The following is a 17882-nucleotide window of genomic DNA, read 5'->3' on the forward strand; positions in this document are numbered from 1 at the left end:
ATATGTCATAAGGAAGTCAGGAGAAAGAAATCTGTACTGGAAAAAGTTATGAATGGACTCAGAGGTAAATTTTGAAAACATCTCAATTAGAAAGACCCTGGGAAAAAATTGAAAAGCCAGTGAAGTGTATTTTACTCACAAAAAATAACCAAAAAGAAATCAACAACTTTGATAATTTAAGTGGCCTTGAGATGAAGAGTAGTTTCTAATGATGCCAGTCACAACCTTCCACTTCTTAGAGCCAGGTTAAACGCTAGTCTGAATGTGGAAATCACATTTGGTCTGAAAGTTAGAAAGACTTGAGTTCAAATCCCTCCTCCCCATTACCTGTGGAACCTTAGGCAAGTCACCAGACCTTCCTTGGCCTTCGTTCTCATTTATAAAAAAGAATGAATTGGGCAAGAGAGCCTCTGATATTCCTTCTATAAGACTCCTGTGACTTGGTATCTTTTTCTGGTGTCATTGAGGAGAGGAGAAAGGGAAACATAAATATGTCCAGAGCAGGTGCTGGGCTAAGTGCTTTACAGATCTCGTGATGCTTACAACAGTCCTACAGGTTCCTTACTGTTGATTCTTATTTTAGAGTTGAGCAAACTGAGGTAAATAGAGGTGAGGTGGCTTGCTTATTAGGACCACATTCTATTCAGGGCCTCCTGATTCCAGGCCCATCCTTTCATCCCTTCTTGTCTCCTAGGTGGTTGAAGGTTTCTTATCAGGGGATTGGCATAAATCAATAAAGCCAAAAAGACTCCCTAGAAAACCAGACCTTGCTCTCGAGGAACTCAAGAGTCTAATGCTTTGTCAAACAACTATATACAAATGATAAATACACTATAAGCAAACAGGATTAACAGGAAATGATTTACAGAGGGATGCTCCTAGTGTAGAGGAAGAACGGATATCCTTTATAAGATTGCTACTGTTTTCAAAAGATGTGGTAAAGTCATGAAGTAGGTTGGTACCTGAGAAATGAGAAGGGGATGGATGTTCAGGATACTGTGGAAAGTGAATGCGTAAATCTTGGTTACTGATTGGCTATGGGTGGTGAAATGGTGCAAAGAAATGGGGGGGGGGGATCTGGTGGTGCTGTCAAATTTAAAGGAGGGACAAATTTAGGGGAGAAGATTAGTTCTGATTTTAACTGTTGAGATGAGATGCTAATATAGGGAATCCAGGACTGGTTCAACAAGTAGTTAATCATACAGTATAAGAATTCAAGAAAGAGGCTGAATATATGCTATCACTGGGTGGGATAAAAATGGTACCATAGTTCATGCATACCCTTATGCAGTTATCTAGAAATAAAATCTTAGTTTTCAGTCACCAATTCATAATAAAACCAGAGGAACAGAGAGAGAGAGAGATGAAGAATGTAGGAATCTCAAATTTTAACATGCAACTATTTGGGAATCCTAGAACTAGAGTTGAAAGAGAATTTAAAGGTAATTTAATTCAACCTCCTTGTTTTATAGGCCAGAAGAGTCAGACCCAAGGAATTTTGCTTCCCTTTGATCACATCTATTTTTTTTTTAAGGTTTTTGCAGAGTAAATGGGGTTAAGTGGCTTGCTCAAGGCCACACAGCTAGGTAATTATTAAGTGCCTGAGGCCGGATTTGAACTCAGGTACTTCTGACTCCAGGGCAGTGCTCTATCCACTGCGCCACCTAGCCACCCCTGATCACATGTATTCTTAATAAAATCTTACTGACTTTTCTTAGTGATCATTGCTTTTCTAAATGTCCATATAAAAGCAATGAACAAGTTCTCTTTTTGATGTGGGCAATTTCTCTAAAAATGCAGATTTTAACTGGTCTTTGCCTGTTTATCTTTTAATATTTTCTCCCAGATCATTACTCCCCCCCCCCCTTTACTTTAAAAGTATGTATTTATTGTTAACCTTCTTTGTTGTTAAATTTTGAACTCCAAATTCTTTCCCTCTTCTCTACTCTTTCTACTTTCATTGGGAAGGAAAAAAGTAATATCAGTTATGCAGGCAAAATCATTTAAAACATATTTAACAATATTAGCTATATTGTTAAAAAACAAGAAAATTAAAATAAAAATTTATGCTTCATTTTACATTCAGATTCCGGGATTAGAGAGCATTTTTCATCATAAGCCCATCAGAATTATTTTGGATCTTTGTCTTAATCAGAATAGTGAAATAATTCATAGTTGATCATCTTATGATACTTCTATTAATGTATACACTGTTCTTCATGATCTTCTCTCTTCACTTTACATCAGTTCACATAAGTCCTCCCGTGTTTTTCTGAAACCCATTTTGCTCACTTATTATAGTTATAGCATAATAGTATGCCATCACAATCATATAACTCAACTTGTTCAGCCATTTCCTATTGATAGGCATCCCCTCAATTTAGATTCTCTGCTACCACAAAGATAAGTTGCTATAAATATTCTTGTACATATACATCTTTTTACTTTTTCTTTCATCTCTTTGGAATACAGACTCTAGTAGCTTGGTAAATTATGCATAATATTATAGTCCTTTATCCATTTTATATCCTATAATCCTCTCTATTTCTTATTTTGGTCACAGATCCTTCACTTTTCCCTATATCCTACTAGTAAATTTTTCTATGCTTCCTTAATTTACTTATAATCTGTACCTATTTGACCTTGGTGAATAGGATGAGATGTTTGTCTATACCAAATTGCTTTCCAGTTTTCCCAACAGTTTTTGTCAAATAATATTTGTCCTCAAAGTTTGGATCTTTGGATTGTCTAATGTGTACCTAATCTTTCCCAACAGAGCCATCACACTATTTCTTAGCTAATAACAGTTTGTTTTGAAAATTATCTCTTTGTAATACAGTATGAGATCTGGTAAGTCATGGTAAGCTACCTTCCTTTACATTTTTATTCTTTTATTCCCTTGTTCTTATTGATTTTTTCTTCAGATGAAGAAAGTAATTTATGTAGAATTTTCATTTTTATTATGTAGACTTAGTCTACTCATGAGCATTCAATATTTTTCCAGTTGCTTAGGTCAGACTTTATTTGTATGAAAAGGTTTTGTAATTGTTTGTACAGTTCCTGAGTTTGTCTTGGCACAGGTATACTCCCAAATATTTTATATTATTAGCAGTTATTTTAAATGGAATTTTTCTATATTACTTTCTACTGAATATTATTGGTAATATATTGAAATGCTGAAGATGTATTAAAATGGGTTTATTTTATATTTTGCAACTTTGGTAATACTATTCTTCCATCTTTCTAATTCTTATTTCCTCTCATTTTTTTTAGCTTCAACTGAATTTTGTTATTATATTTTAACTCTTTAAAGTATTCCCTTTTCTCATTTGATTTGCAGAACACTAAATCTATAATTTAATTTAGATAGTATTGTCATTTTTTATATTTCCCAATCTTGAGCAATGACTTCTCTTCCAAAGATTTATCTTCATTTCTTTAAAAAAAAGGTTTGTAATTATATATATATATATATATGAATATATATGAATTTTTTTTATGATTTTTCTAGGACTTTTTAAGTAAACTATAAAATATGCAAAAAGTAATAATTTCATCATCTGTTTATCTCTGTTCATGCTTTGATTTCTCTTGTTATTTTGCTATCACTAAAATTTCTAGAACTCTATCAAATACTGGTAGGGAAATGAAGCTAATGGTGTTTCCTCCATTTAAAATAATGCTGGTTTGGGGCCTCAGATAGTATGCTTCTTAACATCAAAAATGGTTCTCTAAATATACTTTTTTTTTTTAGGACTGTGCAAGATAATGGGGTTAAGTGGCTTGCCCAAGGCCACACAGCTAGGTAATTATTAAGTGTCTGAGACCGGATTTGAACCCAGGTGCTCCTGACTCCAAGACTGGTGCTTTATCCACTATGCCACCTAGCCACCCCTAAATATTCTTTTTTAAAGTGTTTTTTAAGAATAAAGCTGTGTTTTCCTTTAAAATACTTTTTTCTGCATTTTTTTATATAATAATGCGGTTCTAGGCATTTTTTCTTAATAGATTTACTATCTTAATTGTTTTTCTCATTTTGAACCTTTCTTGTATCCTAGTAAAAATTCAGATTTATTATAATGAATATTTTAGCTATATTTCAGAAATCTTAGGATTTCATCTGAAATTTTTTCTTCAATATTCATTAGAAATATTGATCTATAGTTCTGTTTTTTGTGTGTTCCTTCCCTGGTTTAGCTATTGATCTATACTTATCCCATAAAAGAGAAGTTTGCTAAGGGTTTTCTTTCTCAATTTTTAAATATATTCTGTAGAGTACTTATTTTTCCTTTAAGTTTTTTTTTTAATTCATGTTTGGGTTGGTTTTTTCCCTCTAATCTTTCCAAAGAATTAGCTCTCAATTTTATTGAACAATTCTGTATAGTCTTTTAATCTAAATTTCTTCTCTATTCCTATTTTGGGTATATGTGTTGATTTCTGTTGTTCTTAATTGCATATTCTTAATAATCCCTCTTTTTACTTTTAGTATATGTTTCTATCACTGTTTCTTAAGAGTGCTACTTTAGCTACATCTCAGAAATTTTATAATGATGCCCTATTGTCATTCACATCATTATGTTTCAATTTCCCTGAGTATTTACTCCTTAACTCTTCTCCTTGGTTATACTATTGTATTTGTCATGCACTTGACAGTGAGCAAACTGCATCCTACAAGCCAAATCTGGCCCTGTGCCTGGTTCTGTTTTTGTACAGTCCAAAATTTGAGAATTGTTTTTACACTTTAAAATCAAGTTTAGTTGTATTTAAAAACAAAAAAAAATTCTTAACTCTTGGACTGTACAAAATATGCATTAGGTTAGCCTTGGTCCCTCATAGTTTGCAACCTCTGTTCTAGAAGGTAAACAGTGAATTCTTTATATTTATAATATATTTACAATTTGTCACCTTATTCTAATATATATATTTATACGTATATATATATATATATATATAAAGTTTTCTTTCATGATTTCTTGTAATATGCAAGTCAAACTTTTTTTAAATCATAATTTTCAGATAGTGTAATGATTCTTAAATGATCTCTTCTTGATCACTTTTCTTAGTTGTTTTTTATATGACATGCCTTACATTTTATTATGCTTTTTTCAATCTTTTGACTTTATTTTAATATATATATATATGTGTGTATGTATATATATATATATATATACATATATATATATATATATATATATATATTTAGTTTTTGCAAGGCAATGGGGTTAAGTGACTTGCCCAAGGCCACACAGCTAGGTAATCTGAGCCACCTAGCAGCCCCAATCTGCACCACCTAACTGCCCCTGTTTTAATATTTCTTATAATTTCATGGAGTCATTAGTTTCTATTTGGTCCATTCTAATATTTAGAGAATCTGTTGCTAGGAAAAAGTTTTGTATCTTTTGTGCTAAACTATGATTCTCTTCAAATCTTTCCTCCATTGTTTTCATTTCCTTTCCACTTCTTTCCTCTCAAGCACTTTCATTTCATTTATATTACTTTTTTTAAATAAAGGAAATGTATATGTAGTCTTTAATATTCCTAATCAGAAAATGACTTAAGTACTTCAGCTCTATATCTCCAACAGGTGGTTCAATTCAATATTTCCATTTTTGTTTATCTGTCTTTTTGTCCTGCTTTGTAAGATGAACATTAAAGTCTCATGATTATAAGGTTGCTTTCTCTTATAATCATGTATGCATCGGTTAAAGAGATAGAAAGATGGATAGATTGATTAAAAATTGATACTAGCCACCTGTCTTTCTGAGAACATTCTTTAAACTACTTCCTTTTATGTAACTAATTGAAAATGTTGCAACCTATTCATTTTTACTCAGACATCTCCCAATTCACCCTTCCAGGCTTGCAATTCAGATTCTTACTAGGTAGCAATATAATATGATTTGAAGCCATGGACACCTTTAGGATATTAAAGTTACTAACATAAACATTTATAGCAAGGGAAAGCTTGATAGTATAGTCACACACTACATGTGAGTGTGTATAATTTTTCAGTGATCAAGAAAAGGTTTTGTTTATCTTTTAAAATGGATCCACTTCTTAAAATTAAGTATGTAATTTTCCAAATAGGTTTGTTAATCTATGATTCTTCTGACCTTCTATTGTGTACTTTTTTCTTTCCACTGTTTCCCTTTAGTCTCCCCTCCCCATTGGGGGAAAAACCCTAAAATTGTTAACAAATTATGCTTAATGAAGCAAAATAAAATCTCACATTGGCCATGCCTAAAAATAAATATTTTATTTTGAATCTTGACTCCCATCACCTCTCTGTAAGGAGTAATAGGTACCATGTTTTTTCTTCATTGAGTCTTTGTAGTTATCATTTACACTGATCACAGTTCTTAAGTCTTTTTAAAAATAACTGATTGATATGAATTTTATTTTGAAGTTAATAAACATCAAAAAAATTATATAATATGCAAAAAAGAACAGAAAAGAGGATTATATATATATATAAAATTACATAAATCATGTTTTTGTCCTATTTTGAACATCTTTTGGTTTTCTTCTGTGTATATTTAAATATTTTATTGATGCTTATTTATTTCATTTCTTCTCTTTTTGGAGAAAAGTTTATCATTATCTACTAGTCTCTCTAACTCAAACCCTCACTATTTTTGCTTTTATTAGTTTGACCCCTCCTACCATCCCCGCTCTCTATTTGAAGGGAGAGAAGGGATGAAAAATATGTGTGTTCATAGACTAGCAAAACAATTTCCCAAGTCCAGAAATGAATGATTCTGCATTTTATATTTATCGCCTCTCTGAATGGTAGAGAATAGTGTGTTTCAGCTTCATTCTTTTATATACTTTTATCAAGGCATTGACTGAAGTTCTAAAGCCTTTCAGGATTATTTCTCTTTATGATGTTATTTATGAAATGATATTCTGGTTCTGCTTGTTTTAATATCGATCAGTTGATTGGCCTTGCCAATTTCCTATGAAACTGTTCGTATCATATATGGCACAGTAATATCCAATTAGATTCATATATAAATATCAATTTGTTTAGCCATCCCCAGGCACTCCATTTATTGCTAATCTTTGACTTCAACAAAAAGCTATTATATATTTGTACAAATAGTTTTGTTTCTTTTTTCTTTAATTTCTTTGGAATATAGATCAATAGTGGTAGATGCTGTAGTGGATCCAAGAGAACGCATTGTTTAATAACTTTGGGACACCATTTCACATTGCTTTCCAGAATAACTGAACAAGTTGACAACTCCACAAATAGTGCACTAGTGTATCTGATTTACTATGACTCCAACATTTGTCATTTCTCATCTTGCCATCTTTTGTTGATCTCATATGTCAGATGGAATCTCAGAGTTGCTTTAATTTTCATTTCTTTGTTAGTAATTTAGTAAATTTTCATTTCTCTAACTGTTAATAATTCCCTAAGTTTGTAGATAGCTTATGTTTTTTTTCCTTTGAAATCTTTGTGTTCACATCATTTGCTATTCTTGTCTTTCAAAGTTCATTTCTTTACAAATGTGGTTATTGTATAAATTGTTCTCCTGGTTCTGCTTACTTTATCCTTCATCAGTTCACACAAGTCTTCCCAAATTTCTATGAAACTGTCCACTGTCCTTTTCTCACTTCTATTTTTTTTAATTTATTTTTTATTCTCATTTTGTACAAATGTTTTTTACATTAATAAAATATTCTTGTTTACAAGTAAACAAAATACCCCTCCCCCCCATGAATATAGACTTGCTTGGGCGAAAAAAGTAAAGGGGAGAGAAAAAAAATTAAAATAAAAAAAATAGTAATAATTGTAGGTATGGCCAGGTGGCGCAATGGACGAAGCACCAGCCCTGAAGCCACAAGCACCCGAGTTCATATCCAACTTCATAAACCCAATATTCACCCAGCCATGTGACTTGCAAGCCACCCGATTCCCACTGCCCTGCAAAAACCAAAAAGAAGAAAAAAAAAGACCCAAAATAAAATAAAATAGTAATAATAGTAGAGGTGGCTGGGTGGCAGACAGAGTATTGGCCCTTGAGCCAGGAGCACCTGGGTCCGAATCCGGCCCCAGACACCCAAAGATCACCCTGCTATGTGGCCCCAGGCAGGCCACCCAGCCCCACTTGCCCCACACCCTCCCCCAAATAATAATAACAAAAAATGTGCTTGAGTCTTTGTTCCAACACCAATAACTCTGTCATGGGTGGATCTCATTCTTTATGATAAGTCCATCACAAAAGTTACTTGCTGATCGCAACTCCCTCCTTTCTTATTTCTCCACTACCATGTACTATATTTTCTCTCTTCTTTCACTGTGACTCTGCTGTAGGGTCTCTGAGTGGCGCAGCAGACAGATCCCTGGTCCTGGGGCCAAGAAGCCCTGAGCCCCCATACCACCCCTTAGGCCCAGAATCCACCTGGCCCTATGGTCCTGGGCAGGCCTTCCAATCCCAGCCCCTTGCAAGAAGTAAAAAAGAAAATGTGTTATATCTGACCGCTCTCCCCCATGGTCCATCCTCTCCTCCTTTATTCACATCCCCACCCCTTCCCCCTGCTCCCCCCTCCTTCTTAATCCAGATGCCTATACCCCATTGAGTATATTTACTGTTTCCTTTCCTAGCTATCTCTGATGAGAGCAAAGGTTCCCTCATTCCCCCTTGCCTCCCCCCTTCCATATCATTGCAATAGCTCATTGTAATAAAAAAAATGTTATTATGTGAAATATCTTGGACTATTCCCCCTCTCCTTTTTCTTTCTCCCATTACATTTCCCTTTTTTTCTATTGACTCCATTTTTACACCATATTTTATCTTCGAATTCAGCTTTCTCCTGTGCTTCAACTGTCAAAGCTCCCTATACCTGCTCTATTAACTGAGAAGGTTCATATGAATATTATCAGTATCATTTTTCTATACATGCAGTTCATCCTCATTAAGTCCCTCATATTTCCCCCCTCTCCTCCAATCTCCATGCTTCACCTGAGTCCTGTATCTGAAGATCAAACCTTCTGTTCAGCTCTGGCCATTCCAAAAGGAACATTTGAAATTCCCCTGGTTCATTGAAAGTCCATCTTTTTCCCTGGAAGAGGACATTCAGCCTTGCTGGGTAGTTCATTCTTGGCTGCATTCTAAGCTCTTTTGCCTTACGGTATATTGTATTCCAAGCCCTACGAGATTCCAATGTAGTTGCTGCTAAGTCCTGTGTGATCCTGACTGCAGCTCCACGATATTTGAATTGTGTCCTTCTGGCTGCTTGTAATATTTTCTCTTTGACTTGGGAGTTCTGGAACTTGGCTATAATATTCCTAGGGGTTGGTTTTTTGGGATCTCTTTCTCAGGGGGATCGGTGGATTCTCTCCATTTCTATTTTTCCCTCTGCTTCTAGAATATCAGGGCAATTTTCCTGTAGTAATTCTTTGAAAATGATGTCAAGGCTCTTTTTCCTGATCATGACTTTTAGGTATTGCAATAATTTTCAAATTATCTTTCCTAAGTCTGTTTTCCATATCAGTTGTTTTTTCAATGAGATATTTCACATTTTCTTCTGATTTTTCATGTTTATGGTTTTGAAGTATTGATTCCTGATTTCTGGTAAATTCATCAATCTCCCTGAATTCTATTCTTTGTCTGAAGGATTTGTTCTCCTCAGAGAGTTTTCTTATCTCTTTTTCTATCTGGCCAGTTTTGCTTTTTAAAGCATTTTTCTCCTCAATAACTTTTTGACCTGTTTTATCCATTTGACCTAATCTGGTTTTTAGCATGCTATTTTCTTCAGCATTTTTTTGGATTTCCTTAGCTAAGCTGCTGACTTCATTTTCATGTTTTTCCTGCATCTCTCTCCTTTTTTTCCCAGTTTTTCTTCCAACTCTCTCATTTGATTTTCAAAGTCTTTTTTGAGCTCTATCATAGCCTGAGCCTAATTTCTGTTTTTCTTGGAGTCTTTAGATGCAGGAGCTTGTGCTTCCTCATCTTCAGACTGAGTATTTTGATCCTTCTTGGGCTCATTTGCAAAATATTTCTCAATGGTCTTCCTCTTGTTTCTTTGCTTGCTCATTTTCCCAGCCTAAGCCTGTTTTTGGGGGGTGCTTCCTGAGCTTTTGGGACACTCCTTCAAGGGTCTCAGTGTGTGAGGCTCTGTCCTCCCTCCTGGTCTGTGAATGACCATAAGCGCCCCACCCTATGCCACGGGGCTGAGGTGGGGGGGCTGCTGTTCTATGGGGGGGCCTCGACTGAGATCAGGATCTTAATATGGTAAGAGCCCCAGAGTCCTGTTCCAGGGGCAGAGGACAAAGCTCTGAAGTCTCTCTTCACTCCCCTCCCTCAGCTCCATGGGCTCATGCCCTGGGGGCTCCTGCTTAACAGCTCCGCCTGCTTCAGTTTCTGGGTCTGGCTGCAGAAAGATCAAGCTGCTCCCTGTGTGCCCTGAGGGCTGGGCTCTATGTGCTGGCTCTGGCAGAGGTCCCCGCTGTTCCCCTACTTTGTGCCGGTGCTCCCTGGGGTGCAGCTCAGGAGACTCCCCCGCTGCTGTGAGCCCGGCTCCCAGCGGCCTGGGGCTGCCTCCGGGAGGCTGAAGTTCTTTGGTTCTGGCAGGCCACCCCTCTGGCGGGCCGCCCCTCTGACCCCGGGGAGCAGAGCCTTTCTGCTCTTTTCCAGGTTACCTTGAGTAGGAGAATTGCCTCTCTGGGTCCCTTTGTGGGTTCTGTCCCTTGAACGTTTAGTTAGAGTCCTTAGCTTATGAGTTTTTATCAGAGAGCTCCTAAGACTTGATCCCTTCATATCATCATCTTGGCTCCGCCTCCCCTTTTCTCACTTCTTACATAATCATCTATTATTTTCTCTAGCCATACTTTTCTGGGTTCCCATAAAAAATCTAGAAAACTTTCTCTTCTTACTGTACCTTGTTCTACTATCATTGGGCTATTATTTATACTTCAGAAAACAGTGTTTAGGAAGTTTAAGCTGCTGAAATGGAAGATTCAAATCCTAGTTCTCATTCCCAAGTCTCTTGGGATTGTGTGCTATGATATTTTAGCAACACAAGTAAACCTTGACAGCATTGCTGCCAGAAAAGATTTCCATTTTACTTGACATCTGGCAAGAATAGTTCATTCAGAGTATGCATCTAGGAAGAAATATTCCTTGTCAATTTCTTGAAGGATTTTGGTTTCCTTATTTTGCAATTGTATATTATACCAAGAAAGCCAAAATAAAATATTTTATTTAAAACAATCATAATATTATATCATATATTATAATATATTCTTTAAAATAATCATAATATTAAGAGTAATAATAATAATAATGCCAGTTTTAAATGTATAGTTACATGTACTTTGGGGTACCAAATAAATCTAATCATTTACCAGTTGTTCACAAAAATATATTTACTTATAGATCTCCAAGGAATATACTCTACATCTTTAACTAAATGAAGATAAACTTGTATTTCTAAATAACTTTTGAATATCAAAGCAATTTTTCCATTAGGCATATTTATAGATAATCCTTTGGGATCCAGAGTAGATTAATAACATCCAGATCATTGTTTACATATGTCCCATCCCCTAAAAAATAATGGAAGATGAACTTTTTTTTCCCAAATTAAGCTTTAAAATCCATAAAGAAAGATAAACATGTTTTCCTGAAATTGATGGTAAATTAGCATTGAAACAATAAAATAGTTAATTGTAAACTCTGGAAGGTCTAAATTCTGGGGATTGGGAACACCATGGTGATAATAAAAACCATAGCCTACAAATAAAAAGTATGTTAGTGAAGCAACAGAAAAACCAGATGGGTTGAGTTTGTGCTACTTTCAGCAAGGGAAGGCCCCTAGTACTGGCTATATATGATGGACTCCTAACAGCATGAGTTTGATCTGAGTAGAAACCTCACTTAACTAGGCCCAGAGTGATGAATGATATTGAATTCCTTAGGAACCAACTCAATAATTAGTTCTTACATACACAGGATCACCCACTGGACTTAAATGTTATTTTTTTTAAAAAATTATATAATTCTGGAATTATATAACAATTATATCTGGTAACTATTCAGGCAGAGATTACCGACTTGTGAAGCAGATCGTTTATTTATTTTGTTTTTATATACAATTTTTGGCTAATTACTTTTCTAGTCTGAATGGAGTCATAAGAGGACATCTATTGTGATACCTATTAGGTCAGAGAGATAGTATCTTATTTCAGACTAAGCTGAGCTTCTTATGATCTTTTCTCAGTTTTTATTTTTTGTCCTTACTTCTATGTAGTCTTGACCATGGCAATCACCATCTTCTCCTAGATTCTTTCTCCTCTCTAGGTTTTCTTGACACTGTTCTCTTGAGTCTCCCAGGATCTTCCTACTTACAACTTGTCTGATAGTTCATTATCAGTGTTCTTTGTTGGATATTTATCCAAGCCACATCCACAAAGAATTAGTACTCCCTGAAGGTCTTTCTTGTGCCTTACCTTCTCTTTTCACTCTGTACTATCTCAATGATTTCATCAGCTCTGAAGACTTTAGTTATCATCTCTATACAGAAGATATTCCAGATCTAAATATCCTATCCTAATTTTACTATTCCTAGTCATTCAACCCAGGCCATTAACTTTAATATCATCCTTGACTCTGCACAATGAGCCTTTTCTCACCATTCACAAACCCTGGGATATGCCTTCAATCCCTCTTACCTATGCTATTCTAATAATCTTCTCATTGATCACTCTGCCTCAGGTTTCTCCACATTGATACCCATCCCTCACTCAGCTGACAAGTGATTTTCCTGAAATACAGGTCTATCATCTACTTCTACCCATTTTCAATAAACCCAATGATTCCCTATTAGTTCCAGGTTAAAATATGAAAATCCACTGATTGGTATTTAAAGACATTTACAACTTGACTGTTTCCTACCTTTTCAGTCTTCTCATGTTTTACTCCTCTCCATGTACAATAGGATCCAGCATATGCTTGTTGTCCTTTTCTTTATAACTTTATAACTTCCTACTTTTTATTCAGTCTTTCAAATATGCTAGTCTTTCCTGATTTCCTTCAGGACTCAACTCAGATCCCACCTTTTTTGGAAGCCTTCTCCTGTTTTCCACCCCCAAACCCTTCTTCAACCTCACCCCTGGGCCCTCTTTCTGACGTTGCCTTCCAAGTTACTCTTTATAGTCTTGTCCCTGAGGGTAGGGACAGTGTTTTTACCTGTCTTTGTTTCTTCAGTGCTGAGGACAGTGCTTCTCAGAAGATGAGCCCTTATTGAATGCCAGTTGACCCTTGAAAATGGATAAGCTCATATGTGCAGGCATTCATCTGGTGGGCAGCTGAGTGGTGTGGTAGAGAGAATTGAACTTGGAGTCAAACACACCTAAGTTCAAATATCACCTCATACTATATGGCCATTGGTAAATCACTTGATCTGTTTGCCTCAGTTTCCTTATTTGTACAATGGGGATGATAACAATGATACCTATCTCCCAAGGTTATTGTAATGATCAAATGAGATAATAGTTGTAAAATTCTTAGTATACCTTCTGGCCCAGAAGTGCTATATAAATGTTAGCTATTGTTATCATTATTATTTTCATGTTCTATAGACTTGCTTAATGAAAATTGAAGGAATTCAAAGTAAAAATAAATATACTTAGTATACATCTGTAAAGATCTTTTTGGGGAAAAAATTAGTCTGCCAAGTTTAGGCTCTTGGAAAAATGGAGTTAATTCTTGAAGAAATTTAACATTTCTGTAACTTGTGTTTGTTCTTTTTTTCCTTTGTATGACAGATTCCTTCAGGGAAAGGAATTGCTTCTGTCTCTTTTGGGGTCTTACCATGTTTTTTAAAAAGTCTTTTTATCTAAAGTGTATTCACTAAATGTTGTTGAAAAGAGAGTGAGGCTTGATTATACGAAAGTTTTAAATATAGTAAGTAATTCAACCTACATTTATAGCTAATTAAATTTTAATAAATGAGGTTTAATATGTAGATCTATAACACCACCTTCTAATACAGTCATATTCTAGGTGAAAACTGATCTTCTAATACTGCTTTCAAAATTTCTTCTTGAATGTTTATTATTAAAGTATTAAAAGGAATGACCACTTTCAATTTATGTACTACCTACAGTCATCTTTTTCTCTGTCTTTTTTTTTTCCTTTATCTCTTAGGTGTGGTAGCCCTATCTTGGTACCCACGTGGTTTAGCTGATAATAATGGGGAATCTACGGATGAATTGGTGCCAGCTCTTTTGGATAATGCTCATAAATATAGTCTAAAGGTATTTTCACCAAGATTTAGATAAATAATTATTTTAAGTAAACAAAATGATAATTATAGTCAATGAAATAGCTAAATTATGTAGTCATTTCAATTAGATTCTTAATATGTGACTTAATATCTTTTTGATGCAAATATAAGAATTTCACATCTCTTGGGGGTTTTTAACATGTATTTGATATTATTAATATTTTTCAAATAAATTTAACATTTTTATGTCCTTCTGAATAATCCCAAACATTTTAACAATAAAATGAATAATGAATGTATAAGGAAAATTTAGTTTTGTTATGGGGATTGAAGGGTAGCTAAATAAAACCAGTGGATAGAATGCCAGATCTGGAGTCAGCTAAACTCATCTTTGCGAGATCAAATCTGGCCTCAGACACTAGGCAAGTTACTTCACTCTATTGGTCTCAGTTCCTTATCTATAACATAACTTGGAGAAGGAACTGGAAAATTATGCTAGTATCTTTGACAAGAAAAGCCCAAATGTGGTCACAAAGAGTTGGACAGTACTGAAACCACTAAACTTAGGGGAATCAGAAGCAGAAAGTAATTGATCTTAAATGTTTTGTTCTTATTTTTCTCTTTGAACCATCAAAATCGTGTTTGTGAGTTCCTTAAGATTTTGTGACCTTTAAGAATCAAAAGAAAAATAACTCTTATAAGGAATGGGGGAAAATTATATTTCTAGTTTGGATCATTTTGACTCAGATGATGTATATATAACTAACTTGATGAGTTATACACACACATTACTAATATTTGAAAGTCCAGAAGTTGCTCTAGGATAGAGATTCTTAAGTTACAATTTATGTGTACATACACATACACACACACATAATCTACATTATATATATATACACACACACACACACACACACACACACACACACACATATGTACACACACACACCACACACATACATTTATATAAACACATGTGTATATGTATTGGAGCATGTGTTAATTTTAAACATGTATATAAATATGTAACTACAGTTCCTTAGTTAATTTTCTTTGTAATTATTTATATCTATATATCTATCTATATATCTATATCTATAGCTCTCTCTCTATATATATATAATATTTTATGTGTTTAAAACATTCTAAGAAGTTCGTAGGCTTCCCCAAAGTAAATGATAGAAAGGAAAATGACACAAATAAACTTAAGAACCCTTGCTCCTAGGACAGAGAATTCTTTGCCAGGTATTTAGCTATACTAGTCTTGTGGCCAGGTTGAAAAAAGTCTGGATCCCTTAAAATTATTATTTCTCCCTATTTTCCTTAACCATGTCCACATATGTCATTGATATTTGGTCCTATATGCTGTAACATTTTTCTCTAACATCAAGAATATAAATGGATGTTTAGGACCAGATATGCTTAAAGTTTACTCCAAAATTCAGTTTTAAAAAATTTAACTTAGAAGATACATATAAAGTGTTAGTTCTGATTTAACGTTAAATGTGGTATGGAAAAATGACATATGAATTTTTAAAATAATTTTTTCTCTTTTATTTTGTAAGTTGTCATTGGTTAGTTAAAATGACTACATAATAATCATATTGCCAGGTTGCTGAAAACATTAAATAGATATTTGGACTCTGGAGTTGTTAGCATAAATGGATTAGCTTTGTGCTATGATATTTACATAAACTTTACAACCTTGCTATAATATAGCTTTCACTAAATCTGTTCCTATTTATGCTTATATGGCTGTCTGGAAAGGCTGGTAGATCTCTCTTTGTTGCTGCCTGCTCTTATCCTTTCCAAACTCATAAACTTGGCTTCTCCCTTCTTTCTAAGTTCAATTTACAATTGCAGTACTGGAGAACGAAAAGGGGAAGGGAAAAGTATTGGTAATTTCTTTAGATACTTTTCCACTGATAGTTTTAGCAGCTTTTTGGGGTCCACTTCCATTTATTTAACCTAGTTCATTTGGAGACCCCATAATCTCTTCATTGCTGAGCCACTTACCCAGTTTCTCATTTTTGAATGCCTCTGATAGCCTAAGTATAGTTTTTCTTGGACATGTAAATGGATGTTACTTTAAACCTTTGAGCACAAATTCATTTTCAGTAAATAATAAGCCATTCCATATGAAAGATCAGATATGTAAGCATAGATGTGATACAAGTCTTGCTTTTATGGAATTTACAGTTGAGATGGAAGGGGAGAATAAATAATCAAATAACTTTGAAGGAAAGGATTTTCTGTTAGAAGTGGGGAAAGGTTAAAGAAGAAGAGACTACCAGTGAGAAGGAGCTTCTTCAGCATCCCAGTCTAGTACTTTGGTATGACCTTGCATAGTATTTACAGACTGAAATGGGGGATCATGTTTAGTATGGTGTTGCTTCTCATTTGTTGAGGAGATGATCTGTGAGAACAACAGATTCCAACTTAGCTGACCCAAATAGGATTTTGGAGCATTAGGTAAGGACTTGAAAGAATAGGATCCTAGATTTATTCATCCCATTCCAGATCATATTCTCTGTCTTGGTCTCCATACACCAGTGTCTCTAAATGGTTCAGAGCCAAAAAATTGGAGGGAATGGAGAAGCCTCCTGTAGAAGATAAGACTTGAACCAAGGACTGAAGGCCTTTGCCCTCATTTCAATCATGTAATACATTTAATATAAAGGTACGGAGGCAGAAGATCTAATATTATGGTCAAGGAGCTGTAAGTAGTAAATAAATCCAAGAGTACATTGAGCAGTATTAAATGTAAAAAAAAGTCTTGAAAAATGTTAAATATCAAGCAAAGGAGGTTTTATTTAACAAAGAAGATAATAGGAGCCCATTGATGAAGGGGATAACATGGTTACATCTATACTTTAGAAAAATCCCCTTGGCAGTAGAAGAAGAGTTAGAGTAAGGCTTTGAGGCAAGGATACCAGTTATAAAATGACCTTTTGAATAAGATATGGTGAGAAGGGGATGAGGGTCTTGAACTAGAATTGTGATTATAAAGAAAGAGAAGATTTGAGAATAAATTGAATTTATGGGGTTAATGAGAGTAAGGAGTCAAGTATGAAACCCAGTTTAAGATCTTGGATAACTGAAAGGATGACCATACCCTCAACAGTTCCAACAAGATAATAGTTTTGGGAAAAAGTTTAGTTTTGAACACTTCGAATTAATATCCAGTTCAAGATGTCCAAGAACCTATTGGTGATTGAATTCTAGATCAGTAGTAAGACTAGGGTTGAATGTATAAATTTGGGGATCATCTTCAGATAATTTAAATCCATGAGTGCTGATGAGATCATAAAATGAAATGGTATAGTGTAAAAAAAAAAAGATATCCAAGGACAGCTTTTAGAGGACCATCCATGGTTAATGGATGTGACATCGAACAAACAGGTTACAAAGGAATGGACAAAGAGATGGGAGAATCCAGAGAGAGCATTATCTAAATTGTGAAAATCCAAAATTGCAAGTTTCTAATAAAGAGTCGGTGATCATCAATGAAAAGTGATACAGAGAAGGGTTAAGATTTGAGAAAAGATCATTCAATTTGATCTTAAAGTCTGACATTCCATAAATCTTTTACAGAATAGCAATACAACTAGTAACTAAAGTGAAGATTTCAGATTTGAACAGTAAGC

The 17882-nt window shown here is 34.5% G+C and overlaps 1 protein-coding gene across 1 annotated transcript in view; it reads left to right on the forward strand.

The window, feature by feature from the left end:
* MANEA (mannosidase endo-alpha) overlaps window positions 1-17882 on the forward strand; it is a 72891-nt gene that overhangs the window by 35303 nt on the left and 19706 nt on the right. Inside the window, exon 4 of the mRNA XM_074187188.1 lies at window positions 14157-14266. Coding sequence (XP_074043289.1) covers window positions 14157-14266 — 110 coding nt within the window. The remainder of the gene's footprint in view (window positions 1-14156; window positions 14267-17882) is intronic.

The sequence above is a fragment of the Macrotis lagotis genome, chromosome 5 (assembly GCF_037893015.1).
Source record: "Macrotis lagotis isolate mMagLag1 chromosome 5, bilby.v1.9.chrom.fasta, whole genome shotgun sequence".
Lineage (NCBI taxonomy): Eukaryota > Metazoa > Chordata > Mammalia > Peramelemorphia > Peramelidae > Macrotis > Macrotis lagotis.